This window comes from Clinocottus analis, unplaced genomic scaffold (assembly GCF_023055335.1).
Source record: "Clinocottus analis isolate CAN_PGR_092001 unplaced genomic scaffold, fCliAna1.0.p SCAF_10, whole genome shotgun sequence".
Classification (NCBI taxonomy): Eukaryota; Metazoa; Chordata; class Actinopteri; order Perciformes; family Cottidae; genus Clinocottus; species Clinocottus analis.
Window position 1 is genome coordinate 14,863,124 of NW_027175821.1, and position 17,822 is coordinate 14,880,945.

The 17,822-nt window shown below is 44.1% G+C and overlaps 1 protein-coding gene across 7 annotated transcripts in view; it reads right to left on the bottom strand.

The window, feature by feature from the left end:
* Window positions 1-7,015: 7,015 nt before the first annotated feature.
* enox2 (ecto-NOX disulfide-thiol exchanger 2) overlaps window positions 7,016-17,822 on the bottom strand; it is a 154,095-nt gene continuing 143,288 nt past the window's right edge. For all 7 annotated transcript variants that reach the window (XM_068592438.1, XM_068592453.1, XM_068592421.1 and 4 more), the window contains 4 exons: window positions 14,491-14,547; window positions 13,591-13,696; window positions 11,155-11,240; window positions 7,016-7,799 (listed from right to left, as the gene is read on the bottom strand). In XM_068592438.1, the coding sequence (XP_068448539.1) occupies window positions 7,668-7,799; window positions 11,155-11,240; window positions 13,591-13,696; window positions 14,491-14,547 (381 nt within the window). In that variant the 3' untranslated portion in view covers window positions 7,016-7,667. The remainder of the gene's footprint in view (window positions 7,800-11,154; window positions 11,241-13,590; window positions 13,697-14,490; window positions 14,548-17,822) is intronic.

The following is a 17,822-nucleotide window of genomic DNA, read 5'->3' on the forward strand; positions in this document are numbered from 1 at the left end:
TTTACATCAACATGGTATATTTGTCATGGTCCTTTCGCCCCGACATTGGGAATTTTGCAACGCTCACCTTCCCACGGCCCTCACACAACATCTTCGCCCGCTCCCTCACTCTGCTGTGAACTCCGCCGTCGGCGAGACGTTTACACTCTTTATGGCCCATTGAGGATCCTGTCCCAACGCATGCTCTGCCTCTTCCAGGACAGTGGAAGTTGAACGTAAGTGCAAAATAGTGAGCCTTGAAAAAAAAGGGCCCTCTGATTCTGAGAAGAAAAGAAAAAAAGCTCAATATTCACCATTGATCGTAAGCAGCTGGCTGGGAACATTTCACTGGATCTGTCACCAGCATCACCAGCACTGCAGACATTTGACTACCACAAGAGGAGGAAAGACGCATCGCACAGAGATATGCAAGATGCATCGCTAATAGCTGTTAACTGTTCCTCCTCGCTTGAGGACACCTTGAATGTTCCAGCAGATAAATGCAGCGCTTGTTTGTCTCTATGTGGCGAGTTCTCAAATGTTATTAATATTCATAAATCAATCAGTATAGCATTGCATATTGTAATTACTTGGCATTTGAATGCAGGTTTCTTGTTATTTACATAATGGAACTGAAGAGAGCCGTGTTTTGGCTGTGAAAGGACATTGACACAAAGCAGACTTCTCACAATGAGACACTTGCATTAATCATGCAGGAGGTCGCGCATGGTAATGTGAAACTCCACAATTCAAAACTGATCTGGAGGAAGGACCGGGGCCCCTGGGTGGACGGCTGAAACAAGGTTGCACTGAGCTGCAGTGGGAGGCGCTCTCCAAATGGTCAACTCAGTTTGATCCTGATCACTTGCTGGTTTCTTTTCTGAATTTCATTTCCAGAGACTCCTTTTTTTTCTTCCTTCCTCTCTTTTCTGTCGAGGGTATTCGAGTCAATTCAATGGATTTTTTTTTTGTTGCAGTTTAACCACGTCAGAAACGACCTTGACACAGGAAGTGATCTGAAAATAAATTGTAAATGCTGTCACTCCACTGGAGGAGGGTCTTTGCTGCCACGTTTCAAGCCCAAAAGGTACACTGTGCGCCCACTTTTAATTCAGAACCACCACCAATAATATATGTTTTAATGAATCACTGAGATGTTATGTCTGTAAAATAAAAATAAAAAATCTATTCAGATTTGTCAGACCAACAGTCCAAAACCCAAAAGTCTTCTATGTCACACCATCAAATATTCTCATGTGAGAAGCGAGAGACAGTTTTTTAATTGTAACGACTATTCAATGCAACGCATTCCTTCCTAAGAGTAACTCTAAACTTACTGAAATGTCCACATCACAACTAACCTGAAAAGATGACCACTGAACTGCCCATTTCATAAAAGAACAAGATAAACGAATGATCCCAGTTTCTTTCAGTGGTTTTGGTTTCTAAATATCTCAGTTTGAGATGCTGCTGCTGCTGCTGCTTGAGAAGAAAAGAAACCTGCCGGTCATCGGAGACCAGAGCTCACGAGTTGACAATCAATCAGGTTTAATAAGAGGTCGGTCACGCATTGAGGCAAAACTCCAGGGCTGTCGCTGTTGATTTTGCTCGGATGTATCCCCGGATCTTGATGAAGCTCTGCAGCATCGAATAGAACGACGTCAACTGAAGACTTATGTCACTGACACACTCAACTCTGTGGCTCATCTCGGCTGAGAGCAGTTAAAACGTCCCATTTTTTTCTGAAAGCTAAATTACATATATTGAGAATATATTAATGACTCTAATGGGCAGTACTCACTGAGATCATTGTACTCTTTGTAGTAAAGAGGTGATTTAGTGTACTGGCAAAGTGCTGCAGAAATAGCCACAAGGCCAAAGAATAATTCAGCATCAAAAAAGGATGAAACTGGAATATTTTTTTATACCATCATTCTGTATTCTAGTCTCTTTTTCCTCTTTTAAACCCCCAGTTCAATCATACTTTTCATGCGTTGTACTTTCCCTGAGTTATGCACATCCTCATGTTGTCAACTCAATCAGCTGATTGTCACCGTTCTCTTCAACCAATCTGATGCCACTTCACACTCTGTCAACCAGTCGTCTTGTTGCTGTCAACACGTGAAACTGTTCATCTCCGGGCTGCTTCCAGCTGTCACTTCAGAGCTGCCGTGACGCTTCCTCACCTCCAGCGCTCCTCGTGAGATCCGGTCCCTCATTGCGATGCAGAGTCCAGGACCAGAGAGCTCGTTGGGTATTCTGCGCCGCGTCTCATCCATCCACCCGACCTGCGCTGAAGATGTAACTCCAGAGAGAGCTTTCATTGGACGCCAAGTCATCCCCAGGTCTTCTTTACATATTCTGGCTTCAAGTTAATAATCATTTCACTCAGGAGAGACTTGTTCCGAATTAACAATGCATTTATTACATTTGATACAACCATGACTAGTGCAGAGTCTTTTTGTTTGGCGATCGGACTCGATCCTGAACCAGGACGAACAGTGACCTGCAGCTCTGACTCGGCAGAATCCCCCCTGGAGTCCGGACACTGGTGGCGGTGGTGGAGAAGAGAGTTGCTGTCGTCCAGCGATGACTGAGGATGAAGAAGATTGGCTGCTGCCTGGTGGTGACTGGGGTGGAGGAGGGTCGCCTTTGTTTGCTGCGAATGACAGCTGACAGCAGCAGAGCACACATTTAAACTTTGACAGCGACGATACGATTGGCTTAGAGACAGTGACGCGTCTGGTTGCTTACACGGGGACGCCGCCCAGCTCAGCCGCTACGCCATGCGATTCAACTGAGATAAATGAATAACCCGTAGTGGAGGGTCTTCCTTCATGAACTACTACTTAAGCTCCATTTCTACCTCTGGAGCCAAATTAATTGTGTGTTCTTTCAGTCTGACAGACTTTGGTTTGATATCCAGCAAATTATGATAAAAATAACATAAGAGATGATGAAGTATAACAAGTTTAGATGCACAAGAAAAAAAAAAAAAATTACAGTATAGTTTTATTAAATCTCAAGGTACTCAATAACTCAAAAGCACAATGCGAGCCCACAAAGAATTTACCACATTATGGTAGATTATAATGTCAGATGTCATAACTTTATCTGTGTTTAGAAGTCAAAATCATGGCTGATTTATAACAGACATATTCTCTGAATGAATGTTATAATCAGCTTTTAACTCACTTCCTTAAACCCATTTTAGACCGCCTTTCATGTGATGTCGTCACTTTACTGCTTGATTTGACTAATTTGTTATTTTAACTGTGTTTATCCTATTTCTTAGTTTATGTTTTGGTTTTATTGCTTCATCCTTTGAAGCGTTTTATAAGGTTTTCTCTCTTCCTCTAGTTTGTCTTGCTTTGTTGGCCTCACTGTTCAGCTTCCTGTCGTTTTATTTGCTTGTTTTTCTCTTGCTGCTTTGTGTGTCAAAGCAATCCCTAAACTCTGTTTTTAAAGGTGCTCTATAAATAGCGGCACTATTACTTTTACTATTTCTTAGGCATTTAACGTGATAAAAATACTTTCCCACCTGTTTTTCCTTAATTTGCCATCATACGATAGTAGTAAAGAATGTCTAACGGCGTGATAGAGGATTTTATTCATCTCGCCAACTCCTATTATCTCGTGTATTTACTTCATGGACACAAACCTGGCTTAGGAAGCGCTGCAGCACTTTGGGCCCCGGCCCACAGTGCTTGTGTATGCTACTTACCTCCTCAGGTGGCTGCAGGCCTCCAGGTGTTTGCAGTCCAACAAGGACATAATTAAATTCCACAATAATTTAGCTGCAAACCACACATGAGGATGCTTTGCCAGCTCATTGCTGCCAAACATAATGAATACTTAAAACCAGTGTCTCAGGACAGAACCTTTACACGAGAGAGCTGACGCTGACCCGACCGCTTCTCATACCCCAACATAAACTTTGCTCAAATAAGTTTCCACCGTGCAGATAATTGCCGTCTGTGCAAAGCAATTCTTTTTTTTTGGTAAAAGGTCACTCGATTCATAACAGCATGAAGAGTGGCCGTCGCTCATTAGGAGAGTTTCACTATCTCATTCAACCTGGCATGAGCCTGAAATGGTCTGGCATTTCAGATCAAACACTGATCACGCTCACTGGTTTCACCAACTAATGGGCCACTGCCGGACCCAAAGGCAGCAAGGTCTTCGGCCAGAACATCTCCTCAGAGTGCACAGTATGAAACAGACAAGGTTTCTTCTTCTTTTTGGTGTGAAGTAGCCCATGAATACATTTCCCAAAAGTACAGAGAGAGACTTCCCCTCTTTACCCCTCCTCTCACCTGGAGGGTCTGAGTGTTTCATGAGGCAGAGTCCGCTCAGTGGGGAAAAATACCTGATGGGCATCGCCGCCGTGCTTTCATACTTTGTATGAAGATTGACAGTATTGGAGATAGAAAGAAGCAGAGCGACAGAGACACTGAATTAAACAGTAAGACGCTCCGTGTGTCATCAATCCTGTGCCCGGGCGTCCTGGAGAACAGTGTAAAGCAATTATTCCAACACTTACCATTCATTCAGGCTAAAAGTGCATGCAATTCTGCTAGCATACCGAAATGCAGTAAACAAAAAAACATTGTGCACAACATGATTTGGTACCTGCCAAACTAATAATCCTCAAAGAAATATAAATCTCTTTAGTTCTGGGTTTAGTATTCCATAGTTGTTGGTTCCTCAGATGTCGTTCCAAGCGCCTGCAGGCAAATGTTTCTGGAGCTGCTGCTGCATCTCGGTGCTGCAGCATCGGCACCATGGAAGTGGAGTACATTTCAGTAGCTTTTATGCATGCCTAAACTAATGAAGACCATGGAGATTTATTGGGATAGAAACCTGCAGGAACATGTCCCCTAGCGCTGTGGCCATACACCCGCTGTCAATGCAAATCACCCCCGGTGCTGGCCCGCGGGCTGACTCATAGGGGGGGGAGGTGTAGCTGCTCGGGCGCTCAGTAGGAGGAGCTGTTGACTCATCACATCACGTCAACGAGCTTTCTGAGCTCCATCTAGATCTGTTGAGATTCATCAGCGGAAGACGGTCCGACCTCAACTGCACAGCCGTTGGTCCATGGTCAACCAGCCTGGGGAGCGATCTCCCTCGGCGTTCTCCTCATCCACGTTGTGAAGCGATCGCTTTCTTATTATGGACCACGTGAGCCGCGTGCAGAGCCAGCATCCTCTCACCTGCACGCTCAAGGGAGGCGATAATCATAATTAAGTAGATGCCTCCAGGATGCAACATGGGAGGAAAAAGGTAATTAAGGGTATCTCGAGCATCACCCGAAAGAACCCGGTTATCTCCTCACGTCCAATTATACCTCTTAAGAGTGATGGATCCACCAACTCATTCGAAGAAAATGACGTGTGACCTTAAATTAACAATTCCGGCTGAGTGTTTGCTAAAGTTTAACATCTTCAAACATCTCTCCCGGTGACTTCACAAGGTGGGAGCCGTCCTAGGGAGGTAAATCACTCCCCCGCGTGGCTTTGGCTTGCCTGCACCTTGAATTGAATTAATGAGGAGGCTCCTCACTGTGTCGCAGTGATGAGAAGACAACAGTGAATGGAGAGCGGCATTCACCGGGGACTGCTGCTGGATTTAATTAGTCTGTGTTTACCTCCTCGTGTGACGCCTGAGAATCTGATGCACATCCACGAGCGCGTTTGTGCGCGTGTGGGCTCACACACACAAACAGCTGCAAAAGAGATAAATTGCGAGTGCCTGCAGTCAATCAGTGCGTAGGAACGGCAACTCAGTTGGGAGGAAACGAGAGGCAGAAAGCAGCTTCTGAAAGAAAATAATGCACCATATTAGTGTTTTGTTTGTGTTCGGGAGAGCAAGAGAGAAACCTAATGAGTGAGAGAGGAGAGGCTGTTGTGAGGTCTGCTGGAGTTAGTCATCCGGGTTGCTCTGCTGAGATTCAGTCCCTCGGTGTGGAGAGGAAGGGTAGCGGTGCACGACTCCACACGGGCAGCGCCTCTCACACGTGTGCCATCACGCAGGCAGAAGCAGAAAAGTATGGATTTGCGGTTCCTCGCCCATCAGGAACATCAGTGTGGAAAATGTCGAACAATAAGAGAGAGACGGCCCCTTATCTTTGCTTTATATGACGATATATAAAAGCAACGCACTGCAGTCGCCCTCTTTCCTAATCACGCTCGACAGCGGCCGACAAACAAAGTGGCTTGGAGGTCACAAACTGTATTTGACACGGAAACAATCCCACTCCCAAGACAGATCCCGGATTACCCACAAAACCCTCTTCCCGTTCAAAGGGAAGCCGTTAATAATAGATACGTGCAGAGTGAAGGGAAAACCTTGTAGAAGCTCGTAGGCAAAATATACTCATCCCCCATTATTAATTCAGGTACAAGGAGTAGTACGGTGACGAGTGCATGAACGCTAATTTTTCAAATGCAGTGGCTGTGGGAGACGGAGGAGGCCGACGAGCGCAAATCGTGTGTAATAATAAATCTTTATTTCTCGGAGCAACAAGGGAGGAGAATAACCCAGTGGAGGCCATTAAGAACGCTTGACTGGGCTTTTGGGAGGAACCTCCAGTTCTGGGGGCCAGAGCTCGCTATCTGGTAAAGATAGAGGAGTTTAACCACGAAATATACGGATCCTGGAAAGTAGCGCTCACACAGACACACTCTGCGTAAGCATCACAGTAGCAACGGCGCACAACAACCGGCTCACACCAATTAGACATCATTACATGATCCCCGAGGTGTGTTTCCCAGAAAAGTGCGATGCTGCTGTGCCGTGCCTTCAGCCAAGCTGAGAGCCGCTTCATCTGCTTCTGAAAGACACAAATGGCCTTATGTAAGGTTGGCAAATAAGCCCTGAGTGCAACTACTAAGAGGAGAGAAAGGTAGACAGAAAAAAATAATGTAGATGTTGACCATTTGTGTTTGTGTGTGTCAGGTTTGTATGGCAGTAAAACCACACGCACTTATTTTAAAACCAGACCGTCATATGTAATACAATAATTACTTCAAGCATATTTATATATTCAAACGTCTTTTTATAATCAAAAATATCATCCAAGCATTTACAGTGTATTACAACAAATGATTCTATGCAACTGTTGACAGCCTTTACAGAAAATGAAGAAATATATCCTTTTTTTTAATCTATTTTACAAACCAGGAAGGGCAAAAGGAGAAGCGAGGGAGGCCAAAGGGTTCGGAGGCTTCAGTGTTCGGTGAGACTCTGATCCGCCTCCTTCTGGCCGCGCAGTCCCGGCTGCTCACGCGGAGCTCAGGCAGCACTACACCCGGCCCATGTGGGCCAGTACTACACAATAATCCAGTGACTGTAGGAACCGGTGGTCTTCTGTAAATCCTGGAGAGTCGTTATGTCTAATAATATTTTGCAGACACAGAGTTTAAGCTCATGAAGATTTCGCCAGGGCGGTTTGGTGTCAACATTCACGTAAACCATGGAAATGCTGCGTTTGTACATCTCTGCCACCCGCAGAGTCCCTGAAATGCCGTAACATTCCCTCCTCATCTGAGATCTGCGCTCAGTCTTCCGTGACCTCGTACAGTCAGGTACAGTTCACCGTCCTTGATATTTGTGGGCTTTATACTGTGTCTTTCACATCTTTACAGTGTCCCCCGTGTCGTCTGGTCCCGTCCGTGACCCCGCAGAGTCTACGTGCTCTTGATGCCCTGGAAGCCGCAGAAGTTCCAGCGTTTCTCCAGACTGGCTCCGACGCCGGTCAGCTCCTGTCTGAAGGTGCAGGGCAGCCGAGAGAGAAGAGCCTCCACCTCACCGGTGTTGATCTGCAGAAACACACAGCATTGGAAAAAGGAACCAACTAATACACACCAAGTCGATCCATCTTCAAGTTGCTATTTTGCCTCGGAGATTAGAAAAATAAAACTTTATTCCTGTATGAATGCAAATCAGATCTTAAAATACAGACACGGCTCTCTCTGGTTTGCAGAATGTCACCAGTGACTCGGCTGCCGCTGCCAGCGTTTCATTCAATTTTAATCATCTTCCGACCTTGTCTGTTGACAAAATGGACTATGGTACTTTCATTGACTTTTGAAAAACTTTGTTGGCATTAATGAAGTGAATTTTAAAGTGGAGCTAGTGCACACTCCCCGTGAGGGTGAGCGATCGAAGCAAACGCCTCCAAATGAAGTAACTATGTTGACAGGTTGTCTGCTTCAAAAGGCGTCTAACAAAGCAGCAGCGCGGAGCTCCAGCACATCACCTCCGCAACCAGCGCCTGTGTTATCGAGACGAGCCTGATGCTTGTTCAACATCAAAACGTGAGGCCTTCCAACAGGAAAGATTGTTTACATGCTGAGGAACAGTGTGGAGGATTTAGGGGGATTTTTTTGGGCAGAAATGGAATATCATTTTCCCAACTACTTTTTCACTTGTGTCTCATCACCTGAAACTAAGAATTGTTGTGTTTTCGTTAGCTTTGTATCCACATACGGAGCAGGTCCTCTTCACGGAGTCCGCCATGTTTCTATGGTGGCCCAGAATGGACAAACCAAACACTGGATCCAGAAAGAGCCTTCTCTCCCCCACCGTATCTCCCCCACACGCTTCAAAGGGGAGTGAGCGGAGGGGTATTCAGTCGGATGCAGTCTGCAACCTCACCACTAGATGCCACTGAAGCCTACACATAGCAGCTTTAAGCTGAGGCAAAGTCACAAACGTCAATTATTTAATTTTATTTTTTACCTTAAGGACATGAGATAATGTTTGATCCCAGCTGGATCTACGTTCATCAACATAAAGCCTGATGATGTATATGTGTACTGTATAAATACAGTATACGGGTCTATTTTTTACCACATTAAGATCAATTTTTCAAAAGCCTTACACGTCCCCTTTCCTAATTAGCACATGTTTGACATTAAGAATAGTTAGGAGGGCATGTTGCTATCATAAAAATGCCTGTGGACAAGTCAACCGATAACTTAACTTTGGACATTGTTCATACACGCTTTATCCTTTTACACACAACACCTCCTCTCTGCTCTCACTCACACCTCGACTATGTTTATAGTGAGAGTGTGACGGCATAGCTGCCTCCTGACTAAGCGTAATCTGGCTCACACCACTCGGGTGGGCCGAGGATCATCAGTCAACTAAAATCCTGAGGTGACACTGTCTAAACCCTCTGTACGAGCTGCTGTAGGCGACCCGCTGTGTCTTTCATTAATAACTAGGTTGTTGGAGCCCGGTGCTGAAGTCAGGATGCATTAAGGCCCACCGTGGAGATATGACTGGTGTGACATCACAGACCACGGAGCTGTGTGTGGAGCCGGTAGATAAGCAGAGACGATTGGGCTTGTTGGGAGAGACTCGTCAGTGAAATTGGCAAAAACTCTGTGTGCTGCTTGATGTGTGTAGCGGAGAGTCGATGTGAGAACAACAGATGCACAGGCACACTCATACGCACACAGACAGACAAGAGTGGGCGTACGTTCACACTCTCATACACACACACACACACATACACACACACACACACGTATCAGCTCACTAGCGTGCAGACACACGAGACATAAAAACCCAAAAGGCACAAGAGAAGACGGTCACACTTTATTCTTTCCATGTGTGAGAATGAGTCAGGTGGTGATGAGCATATTCGAAGAGTTGCTACAGAGAACAGTCATTTCTTGGGGCAACCTCGTGCACGAGGAGACAAAGTTTTTTTTGACTAATTAATTCTTGCGTAAGCAAGAAGCAAGGGAGCGGCGATATCTGCCGATTTTTTTCCTGAAGGTCTCCTCGTCGGGTCGGGAGCAAAAAAAGGCCATTAATCTGTGTGCTACTGATCATAAGTGACATTGGAAGTTGGCCTTTTGAAAGCCTTGTTTGTGTGAAGAGCGATAACACGTCGAGAATGCCTCCTCAGAAGATGGGGATAAAATAGCTGCGCTTCGGCCAGACGGAGTGGAAACTAAGGATGGTGTTTGGCTTTGAGTGTCAGAATGAAGGATCTACTTTTAATATGTTCTGGCGTCGGGGGAAATCACACAACAAGCCACAAATGGCCAGACATACAGCTGTGACATTTCAGGACACAAAAGTGAGAGAAACTTTCTTCAAAGTTTGACTTCCCCCAAAACAAAGTTATTGAAATATTTTGGATTTAGAGATGTTTAACGGTTCTAAACAGTCGATGCTGTTTTTAAAAATGCGTTTTTGCGTGACTGACTAGAATTGTTGTACATCTATGAATGTTTCCTTTGTTGTACTCGAGTCTAGAGATTCAGCATCGGCTCCATTTACCAAATAGTCCTTTGTGTTCACACCTTTTCCTGGCCGACAAAGCAGTAACACTACAGTTTGTAGTGTTTTCTTTATGAATGTTTAGAGCTGCAGCCTGCTGTACTTTACGAGCTACTGGCTCCAAATACTGAAGGGTGAATCGGTGCAAGCTTATCAGCTGGATCGTTTTCTTCGAGAGAACCGTTGCCACTCAGTCAACTGGCAAACGCACAGCGCTGTTAAGAATGACTTTTCACTCACAAACAATCTTTGGCTGAAACAGACTGCAGCTGCAGAGAGCATGATCACCAGAAGACAGCCGGACCTTTTATTCTCGCCGTCACACAATTATCTCTATTTGCATTGGATGTAATCTGCCAGGTGTCATTTTAACCAGTTACAGTCAGACAAAATACGGTTACTTCATGTTTTCCATGGCTTTGTGCAAATACAAAAGGTCTAATAAGAGATTTGTTCTGGGTATTTTGTTTAACCCATGCCTCGTCAGGCCTCTCTTGCAAATACAATCTTAATGTCAATGAGATTAGCGCATACAGGTACACAATCCCCATCCAGCCAATCCTATTCTGATTGTTCAAAGAGCTACTTTGACATCTTGGCGGAGAGTTGGATGAGAATATAAATACTGCGCTCTAAAATATCAAACTAGTCCTTTTAAGTGCATCTGCCTCACCTTAAAGCATTACGAGCCTCTAAGGCCCCGAGGGGCTGAGTCTCTCCTACGCAGCAGGACCCTGGCACACAGCGAGCCCATGTGTCAGCTCTGTATGGGGGACTGACACAGCGTCTGTGTGGGTGCACCGGATCCACAGGGACACCGAGGCCCGGCGCTGCTAATCTACGCCCGAGTCTTGATTCATGCGTGCCGGTTACCTTGGTGTCCAAACGCTGCAGGTAGGAACAGATGTACTCGATGCTGGCTCCAAACGGATGGACGTGCAGGAACGTCGAAATGATGCCTGAAGTGGAAGGAGGGAGAAAAAAAGAAGTCATGCAAACATGTTAAAAGTGGAGACGTGTCACAAACCTCCAATTTCTGTCACAAACGGACAAACGGATGTACTGCCTCTCTCCTCTGGAGGAGCGCCGGTACTGTTAAGAGCCTCCTGCATATTGTGGCCCCAGATTAGAGGGAGTGTTTAATGACAGCTTTGATGCGGTTGTCTCTCATCAAAGCCGTACTCTCCCCCAGCTCAAACAAACCATCTGCTATCGGCTCACAGACACGGCCAGGAGAGAGATAATCCACCACCTCTGCTTACTTACCACCTATACAGCAACGAGTTGAAACAACACGAAGCCTTCCACCGGCTCCAACTCTATTCAATACTAGACAGCCACTCGAGACTTTTAAGAAGATATGACTACTTCAAGGCTTCATTTTTGCCACCCCGCAGGAGGCAAGTCAACATTTTGAACACAAGCAACAAGCTCCCCTGGAGCTGATTCACTGACTGTGAGTCTAATGGTCCATTCAGATACAATACCAAGTAGATCTCATGTTGATTTATTTGCATAAAAACGCCCACTGGAATGTTTTTGCTGTCTGTTATTTGCCTTTAAAGAGCCAATGAACATGTTCTCCAACTATCAATACAGACGTTTGCTGTAATTACATGCACCCACTCCCTGTGTGCAGATTGCCAGAAGTAGAGTGAGCGTCAGAGCTCGTATTAAGCCTCAGATTAATCATCAATACATATTCAAATGATCATCTCGTTCAAACACTTAAAAGTCAAGCAAAACTTTATTTTACGCCCCCATTTCCTCATGTGGGTCCGCCAACTCGGGATAAAAGGCAAACTGTGACCATCAGATTTTTCTGAATCTGATGGGAAGCCTCAGCTTATGCTTTACATTGTCATGCAAATGTGCATCTCAACAGCAGCAGATGAGATTTCAACTTAAAATTGCTCCAGCAAGAGTTAATCTCAGTTGGAGTATTTCTCCCGACTTTTCATGCATTTGTGCTTCCCGCTGTATCTGAAGGCACCACAAGAATGGTCGCTTTCACACCTGCTGCCAGTTTTCAACAATGCCATGGTAATCTGCTCAAGTGCCCTCAGCAAAACGGAGCTGGAAGCCCCTTCTGACCCTCGTTTCTCAACCATTCTGCGAATGTCGTATTATCTTCTCCCCTTCAAACACCCATCAAGTACAATGCCTGCAGCTCCAGAAAGCAACCAATAACCCGGCGCCGTTTTACTTCCCGCCCCCAGGTTTCTGCTGTGTCAATTACTTTATGGTATTTTTATATAACATATATATTTAGGAATATGCACTCACTTTGTGCCTTTGTGTACTTTGTGTGAATGGGTTTGGGGCCGTGTCCAACAATTTGAAACAGACCATTATACCATAATGCTCACTTTATACAGCAATTGCTGAAGTGTGCAGGTGACTGAAAGTGAGCAGGGTTTGTCCCTTACTCTGAAGTTCTCTCCACAACACTAAAGAGGGCGAGCGGTCGCTGCCATCTCAAAGGTTTTTATAATGGCTGATGTACTTTCCCAACTCGATGGCAACCACAAAACCCACAGTGAGGAAAATAATACAGGAGCCAACTTTACTGTTTTAGAGCTCCCTGAATGATGCACTTCTTCAACAGATGACTAAAGCAACATTAGCTTCAAAATCAGAGTATGTGGCCGAGCACGATGTACAATGTTTCTGCAACTAGTAAGCAATATGATCCAATAATATAGGAGAAGCTTTAGTGATGAAAAAGCTAGCCGGGAGACGCGCCAATTCAAAATGGAGGCAATCACTCTCTGTCTGAAAGCCCCCAGAGAGAGAGAGAAAGATATATATATATATATATATATATATATATATATATATATATATATATATATATATATATATATATATATATATATATATATATATATGCCTGGGGCCAGCTAGAACAGCAGTGAGGCCATTTGAAGCAGGTTTTAAACACTTTAGACATGCTCAGACAATTAGATGTACGATGTAGTTTGTTTAAAACTAACCGAGGCTTTGAAAGTGCTCATCATTTCAGGTTTTTAAACTTCATTTCCAGATTCATATTGTGCCTACGCGTGGCATTACAAATGTGCAATTAATCAAATTCCTACAAACCGAGTGCCGCAGAAAACATGTATCGCTTTATCTATTTATCCTATGCGATGTTTGTGTGACATTCTCATATTTAGCAGAAAAATTCTTGAGTTATGGCCAAAAACAGTGACTTATGTTCACCAAATTCCATTCAAAATGTTAACATTTTTCAAAAACAGCATTTACTAAAGTTCCACTTTAGTGGTATTGACGCAAGAGTCGTACCGACGAGCAGAGCCTCCCTCTCCGAGTGGACGGGACTCAGCGGGTTCTTCTCCGTCGGGGCTTCCTTCTCCTGACTGCAGGACACCACTGTTGAAACTGTGGCTTCCTGCACACAAAACACACACAGTTACGTTAAAAGGTATCTGCTGCCAGCCACTATTTGTGGCTGACGAGAAGTAAACAAGATAAACTTTAAATGAAGCATGAAAAAAAAAAGACAAACATGAATATGACTGAAAACATCAGAAGTTTCCCAACCAACACATTAATACGGGGAATCAATGAGGCAAAGGAATTTTTTTTTGCCCGCAGCTATATTTATGATAGAGGGATGAAATGCATGTCACACACACGCCCACAGACACAAAGACGGGAGGAGTGTACGAGAACAAAGAGAGAGAGAGAGAGAGAGAGAGAGAGAGAGAGAGAGAGAGAGAGAGAGAGAGAGAGAGAGAGAGAGAGAGAGAGAGAGAGAGATGATCAAGCTGTTTCTTTCAGATCTGACAGGTGGCAAAAAATGTTTTTGTCTGTTTGTTGTCCCACATTGCATTGTGTGTACCATTTCTACTTCTGGTGTGAGATGCCTGGTGGCCCTTTCCTGTTTTTAATCTATCCATAACACTCACAACATAGTGTGTGGGCGTGCAGGCATATGCACATGTGCGAGCCATTTTGACTTTATGAGTGCTTTATTTCCTAGCCCAGTTGTGTCCGGGTGATTTATTCAAGGACAAATGCAGTTGCAGTGAACTGGATTGGCCCGTAATGATCCGTCGTGTCCCTGGACGAGGTTAGTGAGAGTGTCAGAGGAGGAAGAAGAAGAAAAAGAAGAAGGGAGAATGAGGACACAAAGCAATATCTGGAGAGGAGCGGGGGATGGCTCAACCGTTTCCCACTTACGCCGGTTTGATTAGCGTTGTCCTCGCTGCCTCTGGCGTCCTGCGTCGACGTCTCCAGCTGCAGCATATTAGAGACATATGAGAAGCCACAGAGGGGGAAAAAGCAAAGTGCAAATGTCAGACTGGTGAGGGAGGGGGAGCAGGTGTGTATACAGGCATTGTGTATTTTTAGAAAAATGTCCATAAATGTGCTGACTTTGAACAAAGAAAAACAAAGATGCTCAACTACATTTGGATATAGTTAACTCTTTTGGAGTCAGAATTGACAAAGAAGCATCAGCTATTCATTTTGTAACAATGAAAGACTTTGTGAGTTATGATTTCCTGGGACTATATTGGTGCAGAGATAATTACTCCATTGTTCGATCAGACCAGCGCTTCTCAAACGTTTGGCCTGTAGCCCCGTACAGTGGTCCCCTCTCTGTGTCGCGTCACCTGACAGGTAGTCTCTCTGTTCTGCTGCCTGCACACAACTATCAAGAGTGACAGAAGCTAAACTCAACCATTACTTTGCTGTTCGGCTCATTTGCTCGCTTTAACACTTTTATTTGCAACATCTGGTCTTAAATTGAGTCAAATCCAAAGCAAACTGAGCAATGTTTATGCGTAGTTGGATTAAGGTAGCTGAAAACGTATTTTGACAGTTATTATATCACAACATTATATCCCACTATTAACTGTACCCCTGGTTGGTAATCACTGAAGTATCAACAGCAAATGTATTGAGTTTCACTTATTAATCACAAAAGCCAAACATCTCTGGTTCCAGTTTCTTAAACAGACGTATTTACTGCTTTTCTCTGCTTTATAACATTTGAGTTGATCAATGAATTATCTATAGGTTTTGGACTGTTGCTTGGACAAAACAAGCAATTTTTTTGATGGGCTTTGAGGGAACTATGATGAGCATTTTACACAATATTCTGACATTTTCCAGGCTCTAGATCACTTGTTGGAGTACTCTGCTTGTGCCAGCGGTGAAATGGCCTCTGCAGCTGTGAAGGGAGCTTTCAAAAGTATTGACAGAATAACCTTGCACTCAAGACCCTTAAACATTGTCAGAGAGTCTGAATAGAGAAAGTTGGGGTGTGGAGTTTTAAGGACACCAGGCAGGAAGGGTCAAAGGAAAAGACGCTGTTGCGTTGCATTGAGCATTTTCGGAGCGTGACTAAAATATCAAGACATTTCAGCCTCTGCTAGTTCACTTTCCCGTGTCTCTTGCAAGTCCTTCAACTTCATAGAAATGCAATACTAAATCGTTTAAGTGCCCCTTTACATCATGAAGATGAACAACAGATCAATCAATCAGAAAAATAATCATTAGTGCCAGCACTAAAAATATATATATGGAGAAAATGACAGTCTGCGTTTGTTTTGATCATAACAGTAATCAGGTTAGTGGCCTCAATGACCTGCACCGGTGTCAATCCAGTGATGTTCGGTGACAGCAGGCACTGTGATTGGACCCGTGAAGGATAACTGATGGCATGAAGAGATCTCTTCAACATGACAAATAACACAAAACGACGGCTTATCTTCAGAGAAACCCACACCCCAAAATTGATTTCTCTTTCTCCCTGTAATGAGACTGCCTCTCATGATTCATGTTTGCCCACATACAGGATTGTAATTAGCATATTTTCCCTGGGCTTGCCGTGGTGGCGACACATTTGGAGTCACACTCATCACCATTACGGGCTATTGACAACTCTGTCACTCTGGCTGATGTGAGTGAAGAGGCGCTTTAGAGGATTACCATTTCACCTCTGTGTTAAACCTGCAGTTCATTTTAAAGCCAACAGACAACACATAGAGCCACCCCGTGGATCAAGAGCCTCTTGTTTGTATTATTATCCAATTTACTAGGCGATTGAACCGGCGGCTCATCTTAATGACAGCCCTTCCTCTCATTATTCTGGGCCAGGCGGGACATTAACAAACATTAGCGCATGAATCCTGGGAATATGGGACAACACCTGAAACATTAGTATACGTGACATGTCTAACAGAGAATAATGGCCCTTGAAAGTTGAAATAGTTTAATAAGACTGTAGATCACGCAGCATTATTTGGCAGCGAACTCTTGTTGTGCAGCAGCTCGACTCTAATCAATTTCAGATGGGGCTTTGTTGTGAAAAACATGCCTTAATGTAAGCAACACATTCAATCAAATAACAAATGGGGTGTTGGGATGGATGAGTAATGTAGCAGGAGTGGCTCCGACTGACGATGTGGCCTCGTATAACGGCTCGGTGGTTTACATCTGCACGATGTCTGTTGTAATATCTCCTTCTGTAGCGATCACACTATTGCCGTGTGTACATATTGATCACGCGACATCTCGGCCGCTGCTGCAGTAGCCCACAGGACAAGATGGTCGCGAATTGGAGCACGTGATTGGGGACGCTGGTCGTCAATGTCACGGGAACTCTGAGAAAAATATGGAACCAATTTGACTGCAGTCGACCGTGCGCAGTATGTTTCTGGTTGGGAAATGAATGAATGATTGTACGTGGTTGCAGTGAGAACAGAGGAGTCGGCCAATAACAAAAGCAGAACACTTGTTCTTGTTTTGGTAGCAACATTTTTTGATGTAATGAATAATGGAGGGTACTTTATATAAATTATGTTCCGTTACTGTGTATATGTGACATATTTTAAATTATTTGTACTTTTTGTAATGGAAATTTCAGCGACGGCAGGCTGCAGCTATGTTTTACTTTCAACACAGTTTAAACATGTTCTTAATGTAGAGTTAAGATCTCACTAAAACATAATCCTCCACCGAGCACTTGGTTCGCATTTTCCCACTTGCTCACATTTACGCTTCTGGTCATCGAAAAATCGCTTCCTTACATGCCAACAACATCATAGAAGTCATGAGGGATAAAATAGTTCTGCACAAATACACGTTACAAAGTTTATCTGAAGGTAAATTGAGGCTTCATCAGTCTGAAGAAGATGTCTTCAAAAGTCTTTTTAATACAGAATTCCCTCTTTTTGTTTTTTACAGTTTTTCTTCACTAAACACCCCGTAGAACGACAGTAACACAACTTTTGAAGCGAAGCATCTAACTGAGACTGTTAAAGGGATAGTTTGGATTTTGTTTAAGTGGTGCTGTATGAGGTGCTTCTCCATAGTCAGAGTATTAATTACAGTAGACTGCGGTCAGTACGCTCCCAGTTTGGGGTACAGGTGTGTTAGAGTAAAGGTGAGTCATCAAGTTAATGAATTTATGTGACCAACATCTCAAAACCCAAGTTCATGTTTTTTTTCTTCTGCCAACATACTAATAGATAAATCAACTCCTTGGGTCAGCACTAAAGATATGC